The 23280-nt window shown below is 35.4% G+C and overlaps 1 protein-coding gene across 1 annotated transcript in view; it reads right to left on the reverse strand.

The window, feature by feature from the left end:
• LOC128663164 (protein ERGIC-53-like) overlaps positions 1 to 11906 on the reverse strand; it is a 289668-nt gene extending 277762 nt beyond the window's left edge. The window contains exons 1-2 of the mRNA XM_053717359.1: positions 11877 to 11906; positions 3714 to 3769 (exon numbers count right to left, since the gene is read on the reverse strand). Coding sequence (XP_053573334.1) covers positions 3714 to 3746 — 33 coding nt within the window. The 5' untranslated portion in view covers positions 3747 to 3769; positions 11877 to 11906. The remainder of the gene's footprint in view (positions 1 to 3713; positions 3770 to 11876) is intronic.
• Positions 11907 to 23280: the final 11374 nt, after the last annotated feature.

Here is a 23280-nt window from a genome sequence, read left to right on the forward strand (position 1 = left end):
TTACAGGTTTAATATGAAGCAGAGCCTGAACAAAAAACTATGAGCATCAGGAAGGGCTTGTGAAAGATTTTCATAGTTACAGGCTTACAAGCTTGAATCAGGGTTTCAGTCACAGAATCAGAGAAACCCCTATGTCTAAGGACTAAGCATTCATTTTCCATGAAATCAATTTCAGAGGCTTGAGATCCGGATGGAAGAAAAGACCTTGGGACAGAAGGTCTGACCACAGAGCAAGAGGCCAAGGAGGCAACTGGACATCTGAACCAGATCCTCATACCAAATCCTGTGAGACCAAGCTGGGGCAATCAGGATGACAGATTACTTCTCTTGCCTTATCATGGAAATCACTCTGGAAAGAAGAACCAGAGGTGGAAAGATATAAGCAGGCCGAAAAGACCAAGAAACTAGTAGAGCATCCACTAACTCTGCCTGAGGATCCCTGGACCTCACAAAGAACCTGGGAAGTTGTTTTTCAAACAAGAGGCCATCAGATCTATTTCTGGGAGACCCCAAAGATAAGCAATCTAATTAAACACATCCTGGTGAAGAGATCACTCCACTGGATGTAGAGATTGACAACTGGGAACGTCTGCCTCCCAGTTGTTCACTCCTGAAATATGAATTGCAGAGACCAGGCAAGCATTGACTTCTGCCCAGGAGAGAATCCGAGACACCTCCATCATCACCAGGGAACTGCGAGTTCCCCACTGATGGTTGATTTAAGCTACTGCTGTGACATTGTCTGTCTGGAAATGGAGATGAGACTTCCTTTTCAACAGAGGCCAGACTTGAATGGCCCTGAAAATTTGCACAAAGTTCTAGAACATTGATTGGTAACCTCACCTCCAAAACTCCCTGTGCTGTCAGGGAACCCTAAACATCTCCCTAACCTGAAAGACTTGCATATGTAGGGATCACAGTCCAGATAGGATGAGCAAAAGAAGCCCCCTGAATAGTAAACTGATTATCCTGCCACCAGGTTAGAGACTGACTTTTACTGGAATCCAAAAATATCCTTTGAGACAGCTGAGTATAAACCCTGCACCATTGACACAGCAAACAAATCAGAAGAGGCCTCATCATGTGAAATTGAGCTAATGGAATTGCATCTGAGGCTGCAATCATGAGACCTAGCACTTCCATACACAGAGCCACTGAAGGAATTGAGAGAGACTGAAGGTAAAGTAAAGCTGACACCAATTTTAACCTTCTCCCCTCTGTTAGACAAAGACTCATGGATACTGAATCTATTTGGAAACCTAAGAAAGTTACCTTGTGGCCCCGATCCAGAAGTTCTGGTAGGGGTAGATTAAGCCTCTTTCAGGAGTTCCTTATTTCCTTAGACAAATGTAATCTTGTATAAAAAGACTGTGCAAAATTTGATAATGGAAGTAAATTGGAAAGTGTCTTAAAACTACATGCTCTTTACGAATCATAACATTTTATTTTGTGATTCAGATAGAGCATGCAATTTTAAGCAACTTTCTAATTTACTCCTATTATAAAAAATAAATTCTTTCTATTGCTATCTTTATTTGAAAAAGCAGGAATGTAAGCATAGGAGCCAGCCCATTTTTGGTTCCGCACCTGGGTAGCACTTGCTGATTAGTGGCTACATTAAACCAAAAATGGAACGCCCCTATGCTTACATTACTTTTTTTTTAAATAAAGATAGCAAGAGAACAAAGAAAATGTATAATAGGAGTAAATTAGAAAGCTGCTTAAAATTGCAGGCTCTATTTGAATCATGAATGAAACAATTTGGGTATTGTGTCCCTTTAAGGATAATAATAAAGGCGCTCTTTATGAATGCTGACAGTGATATAGTGTGTGTGTTTATCTGTGGAACACTAGGTCGCGTTGTCATATGCTTACTACGAAGTATCCCTTCCAAACCTATTAGCCATTTCCTTGGCTTATGTATCTGACTTTACTCAGGTCACCAATACCTCGTATCAATATACAATATATAGTATGGGATTCTGACAAGGCGTAGTACCGCTCCAGTATTGCACTAGCTAGATAATTTGTGCGAGGTCAATCCTCTTTTTAGATTAGTTTATTGTGCAATCCGTGAGCATATTGTGGTACACCCTTGCCAGACTTACCCACCACGCACACACTTCTTGTGGGTATAATTGCTCATAGCGACATATACATGTTAGCGGTTTAGCCTTTGCACTTACACCTCTCTCCTGCGAATTGGGTTTCTTTTTGACTCATAACACAGGTTTATACATGGATAGATCAACCCTACTTGGTAATTGTATACAGAGTGTGTGACTTTAATTGAAGCTAACATCGGCTGAGCACTGTACTCAGCATCAGATTTTGTGGAAGTGTAACTTCCTTTTCTTATTGAATTAGTATTTTTGCTATTGTTAAGCACTCTATAGTGCTGGAGATTGTAAATCACCCACTTGACATACTTAGTATGGCCAAATGTTTGGCACTGCAGCATTCATCTTTTTAATTGATTTTAATATACACTACACGGAGTGAATGTTTATCACTATTATTTACTATTCTTTTACCCTGATATTATTAAAAGTTATGTTTTATTTATAAATACCCCAGTCATGCACATCTACTCATATTGTTAATTAATTCGTATTAGCTCATTTTGAGTGCTCAGGTATATCCATTTCTTCTTCCTACATTTTTCTAATAATGTTGATGTCATATATGAATTATAGACTTAACTTAATATATCTTTGAAAATAATAGGAATAATATTGTGAATGTATGTGAGTTTCCATGTTTTAAATTTTTTAATCATACATTGAAAGGAACAATTGTGATTGGATCAGAATTAAAACAAATTCCCATACAGGCATAAAAAGGGACAGGGAGCTTCATTCTGATTGGATAAAATAGCTATTTTATTTATTTATTTTATTTTATACTTTTTCCTCATGCATAGATTTTTGGACAATTTCATCTGATTCCACAAAAGAAACTCACGCACATTATTAAACCACTGAAAATTATTTTTTTAGTGGATATGGTGTTTTAATTTAACCCATATATATTTACTCTAGCATCCAGAAGTGTCTATGGGAATGATAGGGTGCCCAGAGTATATAAGAATTTTATAGGTATCAGTGTTTACAACTGTGGAGGAATGATTATTAATATGTGTTGTTAACATGGTTTTCAGGTATGTTCATTGGCTTTAGAAGAACAAAAAATGCCCTTGTCCTTGGAAATATGTGTGCAAAATGATAGGTCTAACAGCACGACAGCACATATGTGGCCCACCATGGAGTTGCTTTATATTCTACAGCAGAACTTCAAGAACATGTTTTGCTAACAGTGAATGGGACAGACAGACAGACAGTATAACTGATGACTCTCTGTACCATCTGTCATTATGTACAATAAAAACTGCTTACTGTGAGAGGCGCAGGGAGATGGAGACAGACACCCACAGGGGTGCAAAATATACTTTTGGACATGTTATTATAGCACACATAGGGCAATATTAATAGTTATTAAATACTGCAATATTCATAATGCACTAACATGTTAACCATCTTTTAAAAGCCTATGTGCAAGTGTTTATAAGGATGATTTAGATTCTCTCATCATATGAAGATAGACAGAAAGATATAGAGGATATATAGATAGACAATATACAGGACATAGAATACATGTAAAATAGCCAAACAATAAAACAACCATAAACCCAGTAATACACAAAGACTATTCACCTCTTCCCAGGTCTCACTCAGGCTATAAGTCATGAAGGACAGCACGTCATGGTCATCTGCAAGAAAAATGAGGGTTAGATGGTTCACCTGCTTCATGAATTTCTTTATTAAATTATTGTTTGCTCTGACTTTCCCTTTCATGTATGTTAGGGTGGCTGGGTTATGCTGCCTGAATTACAAATACAATAACAAGAACATTTGTTTTCTTATAACTGGATTAGAGAACTATAAGGAACAGACTTGTAGTCAAAGCTAAATGTTGATGATTTAATTGCGCTTTTTTCACATAACTTATAATTCCATGAAGTGTGTAAATAACAATTTAATATCATTTTATAATTAACATCTTTAAAAAACATTTGCAATCATAATTTTTTGTTCATAACTCATATAGAACATACAATTTTAAACAACTTTCCAATTTTACTTCTATTATCTAATTTGCTACTCTTGGTATTTCGTTCTTAAGGGGTATATGCGGCAGAGGCATTTCGTGACTGTTGGAAAAATACAATGTCAATATCAATATTTGCATAAAACAAACAATAGATTGGGATTAACCCCTAAATATGAATTATTTGTAGATTATCAAATATTTTTATTTTTTATTTTTATAAAGCTTTCCATCAAACAAACAAAAAAGAAAAACCCAAAACATACATCAGGTACACTTTGATAATATATATATTAATCTCAAATATCGCTATTACATATGCAGGCAATATGGTTAGGTCTATATTACAAACAGATCTAACTGGAACTTGTGCGACTCTGCTAATATGAGACTATTTCTGGACAATACCACCAGATATGGGATAACGTGCCAATCTCTCCACATCCTCTAGAACAGATATTATTTGTTTGGGGGAATATTTTAGATAATCTATTCGGGGTTAGGTACCATCTGCATTATATTTTCATGTTTGTCTTAGTAATACTAATTGAGGATAAAGATTTGCCCATATGTTTGAATATTACTTGCCACTCCTTATTTGTTATCTTTAAAGGGACATGAAACCCAAATATTGTATTTCATGATTTAGAAAGAGCATGCAATTTTAAACAACTTTTCAATTAACTTCTATTATTTAATTTGTTTCCTTCTCTTGTTATACTTTGCTAAATGTTTATCTAGGTAAGCTCAAGAACAGCAAAAAACCTAGGTTTTTAGGCTGATTGGTGGCTGCATATATATATATATATATATATATATATATATATACACCGATTGTCATTGGCTCACTCATGTGTTCAGTTAGAATCCAGTAGTGCATTGCTGCTCCTTTAACAAATGATACCAAGAGAATGAAGCAAATTTGATAATAGAAGTAATGGAATGTTGTTTAAAATTGTATGTTCTACCTAAATCATGAAAGAAAAGTTTTGGGTTTCATGTCCCTTTAACATGAGTTCATTTTCCCATATCTTGGTTTAGGCCGGTAAATCGTTGTTTTCCATAATACATAAGTCCTATATGGAGAATACAAAAATATGTATCTGTGTCAAATTTAATAAAGACACAATGATGAATAAGAAAAAATAAACCAATGGCACCACCATAGGAATATTAGTCAGCTGAAATAAATCTTATTCAGATGATCAAATCCAATTAAATATGTATTTTTGTATCGCTGATAGGTGCTGTGTATTATATGAAGTATTTACAAAAAACAATTGGTGGTAAGGGGTCCACCAGTTGCAACAGAATACACTAATAGCACTCTTAATTATTTTTGCTTGAGAGTAACTTTGTGTTGGTGTAGTGTTTGTTGTGATTTATTTCACAGGCATAAATTAAACATAATGACATTTATTAGTTACATTAAAATCTTGGGTGAAAAATTAAAAACATCAATCCAAGACTGTGTCACCTATAATATTCCAATAATTGGCCGCTATTGGGGAATATAAAGTTGGCTATCTTATTGCCTAAGATATTTCATTATTACTATGACCCAATATCCCTAAAGGCACTATGGTATATTAAATCAACTCTTAATGTTTGTACACCTGTGCTGACATGATTTGGTACGGTATAATAATTGAAGTATATAGCTGCTATGTCATGTAAAAGTCTCGGCAATCTGTATGTCTATATAAGGTTGGCTCAGCTCAAGAATTGTAACATTGTCAACAGTCAGAAAATAAACTGTTTAATTGTAAGCGATTGCTTGAAAACGTGTTGAACTAAGCAACGATATCTAAACACTTAAAAATCAAGTAGCAACATTTGTATAAAGCGATATATAATTATTTGAGGCCTATGTATCAAAGGTCCTGAGGACCTGATACGCTCTCCATATTCAGCATTGCACCAGCAGCTCACAAGAGCTGCTGGTGCAACGCCGCCCCCTGCAGACTCGCGGCCAATCGGCCGCCAGCAGGGGAGTGTCAATCAACCCAATCATACTCGATCGGGATGAATTGTGGCGATCTCTGTCCGCCTCATCAGAGCAGACAGACAGGTTATGGAGCAGCGGCCTTTAGACCTCTGCTCCAAAACTTGCGTTTCTGGCGAGTCTGAAGACTTGCCAGAAACACGGGCCCTCAAGCTTCATTCGGAGCTTGATAAATGGGCCTCTATGACTGTGATTTCAATAAGTTATACTGCAGCTGCTGTGTGCTCACCGCAGGAATATAGTTCTAATGTGTGTCAGGAAGCTGTATTGCTTCTATTCTGCAATATAACTATAGTAGAACCAAGCGATTGCAATATATAGCATAACACAGGGTTAAGCAGTGTGTATATGGTACGCCACGCATTGGTCAACTATTAACTTAAACTGCTGCCCTGAAATATGATCATTCCACATAGACTCAAGCTATATTTAAGGCTTAAGCTAAACACTTCTTAAATTCTGCCAAGCAAATATCCGCATTGGCCAACAAGGGAGAGTTGTGGGGGTCTCAATTTGTTTTAAAAATAATCTAACCTTATTTGTGACTAAGGTCACCCGCTATAGCTATTGATTATTGTTGGCCAATGCGGATATTTGCTTGGCAGAATTTAAGAAGTGTTTAGCTTAAGCCTTAAATATAGCTCGAGTCTATGTGAAATGATCAAATTTCAGGGCAGCAGTTTAAGTTAATAGGAATTGTTGGCCAATGCGTTTGCTTGGTGTCAGGGCCGCCACTAGAAAGAGATAAGCAGGCTCCTAGTATCGCCTCTTTTGTGCATAATATAAGATATCAAATGATATTGGATCAACATGATCCCCTGATCTCTGAAGAAAATAAGTTAAAAATGTTCATGGCAAAATGGGACAAAGTAATTCTTGACCAGCCAAGAGAAGTCCAATTACAGCTTTTAGGTTATTTTTGTAAGTCACCAATCTTCTTGCAATTGATATTAACAGATAAATATCCTGCACATTGGAGACAAAATCTTTATTAATTAATTTATATATTATTTTTTTTTGTACCCTCCCTCCCCTTGTAAGTTTTGTCTTAAAGACTGGTCTAGGTTAGAGGCATTACAGGAATACAAAATTGTTTATACAGGTCACTGTTTGCTCAGAGAGTTACCTATTGAATTCAATATATAGATGTGATAAGAACACCTATAGTGATAATTGGAGTAATATCTAAGGTTATAATAGGTTCGCACTGTTTGCTTACTTTCTTTTTTTTATTGTTAAAAATAATCAAATGTTATTTATAATAGCATACACAATTGATTTATATTTGAAATAAATCTGTATCAATATGAAACCTATATAAAAATTATAAATAAGAAGAAAAAAAGAACAGACCCTTCCCCGCCCCCTTTGACACGTGCAATTTTTGACCAAGTGACTAAAACATATATGCACTTTATTCTTAAGTGTAGTCAAACTTGGAAATGTTGTAAAGGTAGTAACACACAAACACACTCAGACACAGATACCCACACAGACACTCAGCACTTGTTTACATTGACCGGACAAGTAATGAGGTAGACTACAGTCTTGTCAAAAAAGGAGATTTACAAAACAAAACATGGAGTTCTGATTATCTTCTTGTCAAGGAAAATGCCAACTAAATGATGACAACAGCATGAAGTGGCTGAAAGGAAGGGCCCTGAACTGCATAAACAATAATTTCAAGGTTAAATGGTGGATTGGTGACTTCCCGGAAATGTCTCATTAGTCTCAAAATCTGTAGAAAGATGTGAATAATCAGTAGTAAGGTCAAAATGTCCTAAAAAGGAACAGACAATGTACACACACACACAAACACAAACTTGCACATAAACCCAAGGAAACACCCACAGAGACAGCCTCAGAAAACAAAAAAAGAGACACACACACACATACACACAGAGAAACACCCACAGAAAACACACAAAGACATACACACATACACAGAGAGACACCCACAGAAAGCACACAGAGAGACACCCACAGAAAGCACACAAAGACACACACACAGAGAGACACCCACAGAAAACACACAAAGACATATATACACACACACCCTCACTGAGACATCCACAGAAAACACACAAAGACATACACACACCCTCAAAGAGACACACACAGACATACATATACACACACGTACAAGCTCACAGAGACAGCCACAGAAAACACACAAAGACATACACACACAGAGAGACACCCACAGAAAACACACAAAGACATATATACACACACACCCTCACTGAGACATTCACAGAAAACACACAAAGACATACACACACCCTCAAAGAGACACCCACAGACATACATATACACACGTACAAGCTCACAGTGACATCCACAGAAAACACACAAAGACATACACACCCACCCTCACAGAGGCATCCACAGAAAATACACAAAGACATACACACACACACACATACCCTTACACAGAGACATCCACAGACAATGCACAAAGACACACACACACACTTTGTTTAGCAAAAAATGTGGAACCTTATATTTATTATAAATATGTAATCTCTCTTTAAGTGTCTTGTCATCATAAGTATCAATTAATATGTATGTATGTGTAATAGTTCACTTAAAGAGCAGTGCATAAGCATAAAAATGCAATATTTACTGGAAGGACATTACTCACTACTGGGTGAGTGTGTCGAAAAAGTATGCTTCTATACACTGTTAATGGGAAGATAATTTCAGAAATATATTTGTGAAACAATGCGTATAAAAAATTGCTTTTATTTAAAGTAACTTAAAAAGACAGCAACTAATTGGTGTAGTTTGGCTGCCCACAATAATTAAAAACACTTCTCCTGTTTGTTGACTTGTATTACTACATGTATACAGGGAGTGCAGAATTATTAGGCAAGTTGTATTTTTGAGGATTAATTTTATTATTGAACAACAACCATGTTCTCAATGAACCCAAAAAACTCATTAATATCAAAGCTGAATATTTTTGGAAGTAGTTTTTAGTTTGTTTTTAGTTTTAGCTATTTTAGGGGGATATCCGTGTGTGCAGGTGACCATTACTGTGCATAATTATTAGGCAACTTAACAAAAAACAAATATATACCCATTTCAATTATTTATTTTTACCAGTGAAACCAATATAACATCTCAACATTCACAAATATACATTTCTGACATTCAAAAACAAAACAAAAACAAATCAGTGACCAATATAGCCACCTTTCTTTGCAAGGACACTCAAAAGCCTGCCATCCATGGATTCTGTCAGTGTTTTGATCTGTTCACCATCAACATTGCGTGCAGCAGCAACCACAGCCTCCCAGACACTGTTCAGAGAGGTGTACTGTTTTCCCTCCTTTTAAATCTCACATTTGATGATGGACCACAGGTTCTCAATGGGGTTCAGATCATGTGAACAAGGAGGCCATGTCATTAGATTTTCTTCTTTTATACCCTTTCTTGCCAGCCACGCTGTGGAGTACTTGGACGCGTGTGATGGAGCATTGTCCTGCATGAAAATCATGTTTTTCATGCAGGACTTCTTCCTGTACCACTGCTTGAAGAAGGTGTCTTCCAGAAACTGGCAGTAGGACTGGGAGTTGAGCTTGACTCCATCCTCAACCCGAAAAGGCCCCACAAGCTCATCTTTGATGATACCAGCCCAAACCAGTACTCCACCTCCACCTTGCTGGCGTCTGAGTCGGACTGGAGCTCTCTGCCCTTTACCAATCCAGCCACGGGCCCATCCATCTGGCCCATCAAGACTCACTCTCATTTCATCAGTCCATAAAACCTTAGAAAAATCAGTCTTGAGATATTTCTTGGCCCAGTCTTGACGTTTCAGCTTGTGTGTCTTGTTCAGTGGTGGTCGTCTTTCAGCCTTTCTTACCTTGGCCATGTCTCTGAGTATTGCACACCTTGTGCTTTTGGGCACTCCAGTGATGTTGCAGCTCTGAAATATGGCCAAACTGGTGGAAAGTGGCATCTTGGCAGCTGCACGCTTGACTTTTCCTCAGTTCATGGGCAGTTATTTTGCGCCTTGGTTTTTCCACACGCTTCTTGCGACCCTGTTGACTATTTTTGAATGAAACGCTTGATTGTTCGATGATCACGCTTCAGAAGCTTTGCAATTTTAAGAGTGCTGCATCCCTCTGCAAGATATCTCACTATTTTTGACTTTTCTGAGCCTGTCAAGTCCTTCTTTTGACCCATTTTGCCAAAGGAAAGGAAGTTGCCTAATAATTATGCATACCTGATATAGGGTGTTGATGTCATTAGACCACACCACTTCTCATTACAGAGATGCACATCACCTAATATGCTTAATTGGAAGTAGGCTTTCGAGCCTATACAGCTTGGAGTAAGACAACATGCATAAAGAGGATGATGTGGTCAAAATACTAATTTGCCTAATAATTCTGCACTCCCTGTATGTTTGGAATTAGGGTATCCTGAAAAGACAGGTAAATATTCCAGTTCAGTTTATAATTATGTTGTACTTTATAAGTATATTTGGCCTTATTTATTGGCTTGTATTATAAGTACAACTCTGAGATTATGTACTAAAGTTTACAGAGATAATACTCTGCCACTTTTAATAATATGCTGGATTATAACTTGTTATATGGCTGAATTTCTAGCGTTTTGCTAATAATATCATTGTAAAAATTACTTAGCAATGTGGTAGCTATATATTTAGTATCTTAGTAGTGATATTATTGATGTACACAGTATATTAACTGTTGGTGAGGAAGGTAGCACTAGATCTAGTATTTGATAGGTTAATACCAACGTGACAAACACCCTCAGATATATTTGAAGATTTTATATATCCTTGTAATGTTATTTATCAATACTCTCCAGAGATTTGTTCTCTAAGTTGCCAGATATATGAAGTTATCATCAAGATATCTGCAAAGATTTGTTCATACTTAGAGTGTATTACTATTAATGTGCACCTTAAAAATTGGTAGTATCATATTTGAAGGGTAATATGCCTTTAAATTTCTGATTAGAATTTGTCAGCCTTATGCTAAAGTTTTTATTTATATTTATTGAGTTTAATATGATATAACTCTGTAAGTTCTATACTGCAACAATAGTGATGCTCAAATATTTAGAGACAGCTAATGTGTGATGTCTAATCTTATAAGCTGAAAAGAAATTACAGCAAAAAGTAAATAGATGGTTTATTTCTTATATTATAAGTTGATTGCGTTCATTCAGGTATCTTATAAAAAGATTTGCTCCTTTTTCTTAAGGCAAATCGGATAGTTAGTATAATTTGATTTGTTTTTATTGCCATAAACCATTATTACTTAAACTGCTTTATAGTGTAAACAGCTGGGGGGGGGGGCAATAAGAGACAAAACTATTAGCTGTGTCAAGTAGCAGCGTGGTCCATTGGTAACGCTGCTGAGTGTCACGTCTCAAATAGTGTTTGTGGTAATTATCTTGACGTACTAGCGATTCTTATACTCATAAAGTGAAGCATACTTTAAAGCATGTAGGACATGTTATTACTAGGTTAGCATATTACTTTGCTGAAAATCATAATGTATACTTAAATACAGTTATATTATGCTACCCATCCCAAATACTAGATTGTTACTTCTATGTCTTATAGAGAAATAGCCGTTAGTGATAAGCAACCACCGGAGCATAAACTGCTAGCTGTTTTTGAATTAAGCTATTGTTAGAATACCGGATACCATATTTAAACTACAACAATACATGATTCAGGAGAGGCTAAATTAAAACAAAATACCCCTGACGTGGCGTTTCACTAACGCTTCCTCAGAGGGGTTACGCGGGCCGGCAAATGTACAATCTTTTATTGGCTTGTATGTACACACCTCCCTTATAGGATTGGTTCTAGGGTATTGTGTTGGTTGGATAACAGAGTGTCAATCAAATTACGTGTTGTTTTGTATTACGCTCGACATGACACTGCATTGAAACACTGTTACTATTGAAACTTGCTTGATATGATGTGTTAGTATTTGTTTGAATTCATTACATAATTATATGGAACTAACTTATATGGACACTTTACTAATAGTGTTTCATAAGAGTAATGTTGCTATTTTATTGAAGAAATTATTATAAGAATTACTTTGTGTCAAAGGATGATGATATACCTTATAACCGATTATTGAATTGTACAATGTCGTTAGCAATAAATAAATTATCGATATTAATATCCATCTTATAAATAATATTTTTTAGTGTTGGTTTAATCTGTTCAAATAGTGTTATTGGTGTTTTAAAAAAAGTTTGTTGAACGGTGACCAAAGTGCTTGTGAAAATAAAAATAAAATAAAAAGTGCTTATGTGCTGGATCATTCCTCTGTTTATCCTAAAAAGGGCAACATATATTCATATAAAATGTGATAATTATATAGAATAAAGTATAAAAATAAATGTAGGGAATGTACAGGTGCTATTTCAAAATTACTGAGTGATAGTGTAATAGTCAATATAAGTGTGGCTAAGTATGAATGTGTGAGTGTATTCATGTCTTGTTAATATACAAGACTATTATTATGTATCTTAAAGAAGTGAGTGGGAAAAGGAAAAATGCTAATCTTGGTGAATAAGTGTGCAGAGGTGACTATACGTTACATCCTTCACCGATTTTAGCCATATTGGCTTATTTATTGAATATTAATTACTGTTATTATTATGTGTATTAAGAAATAGATTTATAAATATACATTGTAATTGTTATAATCATTTAATCCTGTGGTTTTACACTGTTCAGTAAGTGTATCCATCTGCACTCCATTCTTAACAATGTTTGCTCAACGTCTCCCCCTCTTATACCTAGGGTTGCCTGTTGTAAGACTGTGAATTTTAGCAGAGATTCATTGCTATTATGTTTGTGGTAAAAAAAAATTTGCCACACTGGTTATAACTCTGTTTTTTTCCAAGTCCTTCTTGGCATTTTTGATGTTTCTACTGTGTTCCATGATTCTTGTTCTTACTTGACGTGTCGTCATTCCGACATAGAACAGTTTACATGGACACTGTAGTGCATAGACAACTCCTACTGTAGTACAGGAGAAGTGAGCTGATAGTAAATGTTTTCTTTCATATTTATCACAAATGTCTTTAATTTTCCATACTCTGGGACATGTACTGCATGTTCCACATGGGAACATACCTTTTGATTGACTCTCTTTTTTAGGCTTATTGATATGACTTTTGACCAAAGTATCTTTCAAATTTCTTGGTCTTTTATATCCTATGGATACCCTGTCCCCAATCTGACTTGCTAGTAGGGGATCATTTAGTAAAATGTGCCAGTTTTCATTCAGTATATTGTTAATTTGTTTTATTTGTGGATTGTGTGATGTAATTAGTCTTGGTTTATTGTCCATAATTTTTGAACGTGGTTGTAATAAGGTTTGGCGATCCCTTTTGATAACAGTATATTTGCTTTTTTGATTGAACGTTTGCTTGGAGTCTACTGGATAATTTTATCGCTTCTTGTTGTTTATACTTAGATTGGAGCAATTTCTTCTCAGTCTACAGGGAGTGCAGAATTATTAGGCAAGTTGTATTTTTGAGGATTCATTTTATTATTGAACAACAACCATGTTCTCAATGAACCCAAAAAACTCATTAATATCAAAGCTGAATATTTTTGGAAGTAGTTTTTAGTTTGTTTTTAGTTTTAGCTATTTTAGGGGGATATCTGTGTGTGCAGGTGACTATTACTGTGCATAATTATTAGGCAACTTAACAAAAAACAAATATATACCCATTTCAATTATTTATTTTTACCAGTGAAACCAATATAACATCTCAACATTCACAAATATACATTTCTGACATTCAAAAAACAAAACAAAAAACAAATCAGTGACCAATATAGCCACCTTTCTTTGCAAGGACACTCAAAAGCCTGCCATCCATGGATTCTGTCAGTGTTTTGATCTGTTCACCATCAACATTGCGTGCAGCAGCAACCACAGCCTCCCAGACACTGTTCAGAGAGGTGTACTGTTTTCCCTCCTTTTAAATCTCACATTTGATGATGGACCACAGGTTCTCAATGGGGTTCAGATCATGTGAACAAGGAGGCCATGTCATTAGATTTTCTTCTTTTATACCCTTTCTTGCCAGCCACGCTGTGGAGTACTTGGACGCGTGTGATGGAGCATTGTCCTGCATGAAAATCATGTTTTTCTTGAAGGATGCAGACTTCTTCCTGTACCACTGCTTGAAGAAGGTGTCTTCCAGAAACTGGCAGTAGGACTGGGAGTTGAGCTTGACTCCATCCTCAACCCGAAAAGGCCCCACAAGCTCATCTTTGATGATACCAGCCCAAACCAGTACTCCACCTCCACCTTGCTGGCGTCTGAGTCGGACTGGAGCTCTCTGCCCTTTACCAATCCAGCCACGGGCCCATCCATCTGGCCCATCAAGACTCACTCTCATTTCATCAGTCCATAAAACCTTAGAAAATCAGTCTTGAGATATTTCTTGGCCCAGTCTTGACGTTTCAGCTTGTGGTGTCTTGTTCAGTGGTGGTCGTCTTTCAGCCTTTCTTACCTTGGCCATGTCTCTGAGTATTGCACACCTTGTGCTTTTGGGCACTCCAGTGATGTTGCAGCTCTGAAATATGGCCAAACTGGTGGAAAGTGGCATCTTGGCAGCTGCACGCTTGACTTTTCTCAGTTCATGGGCAGTTATTTTGCGCCTTGGTTTTTCCACACCGCTTCTTGCGACCCCTGTTGACTATTTTGAATGAAACGCTTGATTGTTCGATGATCACGCTTCAGAAGCTTTGCAATTTTAAGAGTGCTGCATCCCTCTGCAAGATATCTCACTATTTTTGACTTTTCTGAGCCTGTCAAGTCCTTCTTTTGACCCATTTTGCCAAAGGAAAGGAAGTTGCCTAATAATTATGCATACCTGATATAGGGTGTTGATGTCATTAGACCACACCACTTCTCATTACAGAGATGCACATCACCTAATATGCTTAATTGGAAGTAGGCTTTCGAGCCTATACAGCTTGGAGTAAGACAACATGCATAAAGAGGATGATGTGGTCAAAATACTAATTTGCCTAATAATTCTGCACTCCCTGTATGTTTGGAATTAGGGTATCCTGAAAAGACAGGTAATATTCCAGTTCAGTTTATAATTATGTTGTACTTTATAAGTATATTTGGCCTTATTTATTGGCTTGTATTATAAGTACAACTCTGAGATTATGTACTAAAGTTTTACAGAGATAATACTCTGCCACTTTTAATAATATGCTGGATTATAATTGTTATATGGCCTGAATTCTAGCGTTTGCTAATAATATCATTGTAAAAATTACTTAGCAATGTGGTAGCTATATATTTAGTATCTTAGTAGTGATATTATTGATGTACACAGTATATTAACTGTTGGTGAGGAAGGTAGCACTAGATCTAGTATTTGATAGGTTAATACCAACGTGACAAACACCCTCAGATATATTTGAAGATTTTATATATCCTTGTAATGTTATTTATCAATACTCTCCAGAGATTTGTTCTCTAAGTTGCCAGATATATGAAGTTATCATCAAGATATCTGCAAAGATTTGTTCATACTTAGAGTGTATTACTATTAATGTGCACCTTAAAAATTGGTAGTATCATATTTGAAGGGTAATATGCCTTTAAATTTCTGATTAGAATTTGTCAGCCTTATGCTAAAGTTTTTATTTATATTTATTGAGTTTAATTATGATATAACTCTGTAAGTTCTATACTGCAACAATAGTGATGCTCAAATATTTAGAGACAGCTAATGTGTGATGTCTAATCTTATAAGCTGAAAAGAAATTACAGCAAAAAGTAAATAGATGGTTTATTTCTTTATATTATAAGTTGATTGCGTTTCATTCAGGTATCTTATAAAAAGATTTGCTCCTTTTTCTTAAGGCAATCGGATAGTTAGTATAATTTGATTTGTTTTTATTGCCATAAACCATTATTACTTAAACTGCTTTATAGTTAAACAGCTGGGGGGGGGGGCATAAGAGACAAAACTATTAGCTGTGTCAAGTAGCAGCGTGGTCCATTGGTAACGCTGCTGAGTGTCACGTCTCAAATAGTGTTTGTGGTAATTATCTTGACGTACTAGCGATTCTTATACTCATAAAGTGAAGCATACTTTAAAGCATGTAGGACATGTTATTACTAGGTTAGCATATTACTTTGCTGAAAATCATAATGTATACTTAAATACAGTTATATTATGCTACCATCCCAAATACTAGATTGTTACTTCTATGTCTTATAGAGAAATAGCCGTTAGTGATAAGCAACCACCGGAGCATAAACTGCTAGCTGTTTTTGAATTAAGCTATTGTTAGAATACCGGATACCATATTTAAACTACAACAATACATGATTCAGGAGAGGCTAAATTAAAACAAAATACCCCTGACGTGGCGTTTCACTAACGCTTCCTCAGAGGGGTTACGCGGGCCGGCAAATGTACAATCTTTTATTGGCTTGTATGTACACACCTCCCTTATAGGATTGGTTCTAGGGTATTGTGTTGGTTGGATAACAGAGTGTCAATCAAATTACGTGTTGTTTTGTATTACGCTCGACATGACACTGGCATTGAAACACTGTTACTATTGAAACTTGCTTGATATGATGTGTTAGTATTTGTTTGAATTCATTACATATTATATGGAACTAACTTATATGGACACTTTACTAATAGTGTTTCATAAGAGTAATGTTGCTATTTTATTGGAAGAAATTATTATAAGAATTACTTTGTGTCAAAGATGATGATATACCTTATAACCGATTATTGAATTGTACAATGTCGTTAGCAATAAATAAATTATCGGATATTAATATCCATCTTATAAATAATATTTTTTAGTGTTGGTTAATCTGTTCAAATAGTGTTATTGGTGTTTTAAAAAAAGTTTGTTGAACGGTGACCAAAGTGCTTGTGAAAATAAAAATAAAATAAAAAGTGCTTATGTGCTGGATCATTCCTCTGTTTATCCTAAAAGGGCAACATATATTCATATAAAATGTGATAATTATATAGAATAAAGTATAAAAATAAATGTAGGGAATGTACAGGTGCTATTTCAAAATTACTGAGTGATAGTGTAATAGTCAATATAAGTGTGGCTAAGTATGAATGTGTGAGTGTATTCATGTCTTGTTAATATACAAGACTATTATTATGTATCTTAAAGAAGTGAGGGAAAAGGAAAAATGCTAATCTTGGTGAATAAGTGTGCAGAGGTGACTATACGTTACATCCTTCACCGATTTTAGCCATATTGGCTTATTTATTGAATATTAATTACTGTTATTATTATGTGTATTAAGAAATAGATTTATAAATATACATTGTAATTGTTATAATCATTTAATCCCTGTGGTTTTACACTGTTCAGTAAGTGTATCCATCTGCACTCCATTCTTAACAATGTTTGCTCAACGTCTCCCCCTCTTATACCTAGGGTTGCCTGTTGTAAGACTGTGAATTTTAGCAGAGATTCATTGCTATTATGTTTGTGGTAAAAAAAAATTTGCCACACTGGTTATAACTCTGTTTTTTTTCCAAGTCCTTCTTGGCATTTTTGATGTTTCTACTGTGTTCCATGATTCTTGTTCTTACTTGACGTGTCGTCATTCCGACATAGAACAGTTTACATGGACACTGTAGTGCATAGACAACTCCTACTGTAGTACAGGAGAAGTGAGCTGATAGTAAATGTTTTCTTTCATATTTATCACAAATGTCTTTAATTTTCCATACTCTGGGACATGTACTGCATGTTCCACATGGGAACATACCTTTTGATTGACTCTCTTTTTTAGGCTTATTGATATGACTTTTGACCAAAGTATCTTTCAAATTTCTTGGTCTTTTATATCCTATGGATACCCTGTCCCCAATCTGACTTGCTAGTAGGGGATCATTTAGTAAAATGTGCCAGTTTTCATTCAGTATATTGGTAATTTGTTTTATTTGTGGATTGTGTGATGTAATTAGTCTTGGTTTATTGTCCATAATTTTTGAACGTGGTTGTAATAAGGTTTGGCGATCCCTTTTGATAACATGTATATTTGCTTTTTTTGATTGAACGTTTGCTTGGAGTCTACTGGATAATTTTTATCGCTTCTTGTTTGTTTATACTTAGATTGGAGCAATTTCTTCTCAGTCTACAGGGAGTGCAGAATTATTAGGCAAGTTGTATTTTTGAGGATTCATTTTATTATTGAACAACAACCATGTTCTCAATGAACCCAAAAAACTCATTAATATCAAAGCTGAATATTTTTGGAAGTAGTTTTTAGTTTGTTTTTAGTTTTAGCTATTTTAGGGGGATATCTGTGTGTGCAGGTGACTATTACTGTGCATAATTATTAGGCAACTTAACAAAAAACAAATATATACCCATTTTCAATTATTTATTTTTACCAGTGAAACCAATATAACATCTCAACATTCACAAATATACATTTCTGACATTCAAAAACAAAACAAAAACAAATCAGTGACCAATATAGCCACCTTTCTTTGCAAGGACACTCAAAAGCCTGCCATCCATGGATTCTGTCAGTGTTTTGATCTGTTCACCATCAACATTGCGTGCAGCAGCAACCACAGCCTCCCAGACACTGTTCAGAGAGGTGTACTGTTTTCCCTCCTTTTAAATCTCACATTTGATGATGGACCACAGGTTCTCAATGGGGTTCAGATCATGTGAACAAGGAGGCCATGTCATTAGATTTTCTTCTTTTATACCCTTTCTTGCCAGCCACGCTGTGGAGTACTTGGACGCGTGTGATGGAGCATTGTCCTGCATGAAAATCATGTTTTTCTTGAAGGATGCAGACTTCTTCCTGTACCACTGCTTGAAGAAGGTGTCTTCCAGAAACTGGCAGTAGGACTGGGAGTTGAGCTTGACTCCATCCTCCAACCCGAAAAGGCCCCACAAGCTCATCTTTGATGATACCAGCCCCAAACCAGTACTCCACCTCCACCTTGCTGGCGTCTGAGTCGGACTGGAGCTCTCTGCCCTTTACCAATCCAGCCACGGGCCCATCCATCTGGCCCATCAAGACTCACTCTCATTTCATCAGTCCATAAAACCTTAGAAAAATCAGTCTTGAGATATTTCTTGGCCCAGTCTTGACGTTTCAGCTTGTGTGTCTTGTTCAGTGGTGGTCGTCTTTCAGCCTTTCTTACCTTGGCCATGTCTCTGAGTATTGCACACCTTGTGCTTTTGGGCACTCCAGTGATGTTGCAGCTCTGAAATATGGCCAAACTGGTGAAAGTGGCATCTTGGCAGCTGCACGCTTGACTTTTCTCAGTTCATGGGCAGTTATTTTGCGCCTTGGTTTTTCCACACGCTTCTTGCGACCCTGTTGACTATTTTGAATGAAACGCTTGATTGTTCGATTGATCACGCTTCAGAAGCTTTGCAATTTTAAGAGTGCTGCATCCCTCTGCAAGATATCTCACTATTTTTGACTTTTCTGAGCCTGTCAAGTCCTTCTTTTGACCCATTTTGCCAAAGGAAAGGAAGTTGCCTAATAATTATGCATACCTGATATAGGGTGTTGATGTCATTAGACCACACCACTTCTCATTACAGAGATGCACATCACCTAATATGCTTAATTGGAAGTAGGCTTTCGAGCCTATACAGCTTGGAGTAAGACAACATGCATAAAGAGGATGATGTGGTCAAAATACTAATTTGCCTAATAATTCTGCACTCCCTGTATGTTTGGAATTAGGGTATCCTGAAAAGACAGGTAATATTCCAGTTCAGTTTATAATTATGTTGTACTTTATAAGTATATTTGGCCTTATTTATTGGCTTGTATTATAAGTACAACTCTGAGATTATGTACTAAAGTTTACAGAGATAATACTCTGCCACTTTTAATAATATGCTGGATTATAAATTGTTATATGGCTGAATTCTAGCGTTTGCTAATAATATCATTGTAAAAATTACTTAGCAATGTGGTAGCTATATATTTAGTATCTTAGTAGTGATATTATTGATGTACACAGTATATTAACTGTTGGTGAGGAAGGTAGCACTAGATCTAGTATTTGATAGGTTAATACCAACGTGACAAACACCCTCAGATATATTTGAAGATTTTATATATCCTTGTAATGTTATTTATCAATACTCTCCAGAGATTTGTTCTCTAAGTTGCCAGATATATGAAGTTATCATCAAGATATCTGCAAAGATTTGTTCATACTTAGAGTGTATTACTATTAATGTGCACCTTAAAAATTGGTAGTATCATATTTGAAGGGTAATATGCCTTTAAATTTCTGATTAGAATTTGTCAGCCTTATGCTAAAGTTTTTATTTATATTTATTGAGTTTAATATGATATAACTCTGTAAGTTCTATACTGCAACAATAGTGATGCTCAAAATATTTAGAGACAGCTAATGTGTGATGTCTAATCTTATAAGCTGAAAAGAAATTACAGCAAAAAGTAAATAGATGGTTTATTTCTTATATTATAAGTTGATTGCGTTCATTCAGGTATCTTATAAAAAGATTTGCTCCTTTTTCTTAAGGCAATCGGATAGTTAGTATAATTTGATTTGTTTTTATTGCCATAAACCATTATTACTTAAACTGCTTTATAGTTAAACAGCTGGGGGGGGGGGGCATAAGAGACAAAACTATTAGCTGTGTCAAGTAGGCAGCGTGTGTCCATTGGTAACGCTGCTGAGTGTCACGTCTCAAATAGTGTTTGTGGTAATTATCTTGACGTACTAGCGATTCTTATACTCATAAAGTGAAGCATACTTTAAAGCATGTAGGACATGTTATTACTAGGTTAGCATATTACTTTGCTGAAAATCATAATGTATACTTAAATACAGTTATATTATGCTACCATCCCAAATACTAGATTGTTACTTCTATGTCTTATAGAGAAATAGCCGTTAGTGATAAGCAAACCACCGGAGCATAAACTGCTAGCTGTTTTTGAATTAAGCTATTGTTAGAATACCGGATACCATATTTAAACTACAACAATACATGATTCAGGAGAGGCTAAATTAAAACAAAATACCCCTGACGCGGCGTTTCACTAACGCTTCCTCAGAGGGGTTACGCGGGCCGGCAAATGTACAATCTTTTATTGGCTTGTATGTACACACCTCCCTTATAGGATTGGTTCTAGGGTATTGTGTTGGTTGGATAACAGAGTGTCAATCAAATTACGTGTTGTTTTGTATTACGCTCGACATGGACACTGGCATTGAAACACTGTTACTATTGAAACTTGCTTGATATGATGTGTTAGTATTTGTTTGAATTCATTACATATTATATGGAACTAACTTATATGGGACACTTTACTAATAGTGTTTCATAAGAGTAATGTTGCTATTTTATTGGAAGAAAATTATTATAAGAATTACTTTGTGTCAAAGATGATGATATACCTTATAACCGATTATTGAATTGTACAATGTCGTTAGCAATAAATAAATTATCGGATATTAATATCCATCTTATAAATAATATTTTTTAGTGTTGGTTAATCTGTTCAAATAGTGTTATTGGTGTTTTAAAAAAAGTTTGTTGAACGGTGACCAAAGTGCTTGTGAAAATAAAAATAAAATAAAAAGTGCTTATGTGCTGGATCATTCCTCTGTTTATCCTAAAAGGGCAACATATATTCATATAAAATGTGATAATTATATAGAATAAAGTATAAAAATAAATGTAGGGAATGTACAGGTGCTATTTCAAAATTACTGAGTGATAGTGTAATAGTCAATATAAGTGTGGCTAAGTATGAATGTGTGAGTGTATTCATGTCTTGTTAATATACAAGACTATTATTATGTATCTTAAAGAAGTGAGGGAAAAGGAAAAATGCTAATCTTGGTGAATAAGTGTGCAGAGGTGACTATACGTTACATCCTTCACCGATTTTAGCCATATTGGCTTATTTATTGAATATTAATTACTGTTATTATTATGTGTATTAAGAAATAGATTTATAAATATACATTGTAATTGTTATAATCATTTAATCCCTGTGGTTTTACACTGTTCAGTAAGTGTATCCATCTGCACTCCATTCTTAACAATGTTTGCTCAACGTCTCCCCCTCTTATACCTAGGGTTGCCTGTTGTAAGACTGTGAATTTTAGCAGAGATTCATTGCTATTATGTTTGTGGTAAAAAAAAAATTGCCACACTGGTTATAACTCTGTTTTTTTCCAAGTCCTTCTTGGCATTTTTGATGTTTCTACTGTGTTCCATGATTCTTGTTCTTACTTGACGTGTCGTCATTCCGACATAGAACAGTTTACATGGACACTGTAGTGCATAGACAACTCCTACTGTAGTACAGGAGAAGTGAGCTGATAGTAAATGTTTTCTTTCATATTTATCACAAATGTCTTTAATTTTCCATACTCTGGGACATGTACTGCATGTTCCACATGGGAACATACCTTTTGATTGACTCTCTTTTTTAGGCTTATTGATATGACTTTTGACCAAAGTATCTTTCAAATTTCTTGGTCTTTTATATCCTATGGATACCCTGTCCCCAATCTGACTTGCTAGTAGGGGATCATTTAGTAAAATGTGCCAGTTTTCATTCAGTATATTGGTAATTTGTTTTATTTGTGGATTGTGTGATGTAATTAGTCTTGGTTTATTGTCCATAATTTTTGAACGTGGTTGTAATAAGGTTTGGCGATCCCTTTTGATAACATGTATATTTGCTTTTTTGATTGAACGTTTGCTTGGAGTCTACTGGATAATTTTATCGCTTCTTGTTTGTTTATACTTAGATTGGAGCAATTTCTTCTCAGTCTACAGGGAGTGCAGAATTATTAGGCAAGTTGTATTTTTGAGGATTCATTTTATTATTGAACAACAACCATGTTCTCAATGAACCCAAAAAACTCATTAATATCAAAGCTGAATATTTTTGGAAGTAGTTTTTAGTTTGTTTTTAGTTTTAGCTATTTTAGGGGGATATCTGTGTGTGCAGGTGACTATTACTGTGCATAATTATTAGGCAACTTAACAAAAAACAAATATATACCCATTTCAATTATTTATTTTTACCAGTGAAACCAATATAACATCTCAACTTTCACAAATATACATTTCTGACATTCAAAAACAA

Source organism: Bombina bombina, chromosome 6 (assembly GCF_027579735.1).
Source record: "Bombina bombina isolate aBomBom1 chromosome 6, aBomBom1.pri, whole genome shotgun sequence".
In the NCBI taxonomy this organism is placed as follows: domain Eukaryota; kingdom Metazoa; phylum Chordata; class Amphibia; order Anura; family Bombinatoridae; genus Bombina; species Bombina bombina.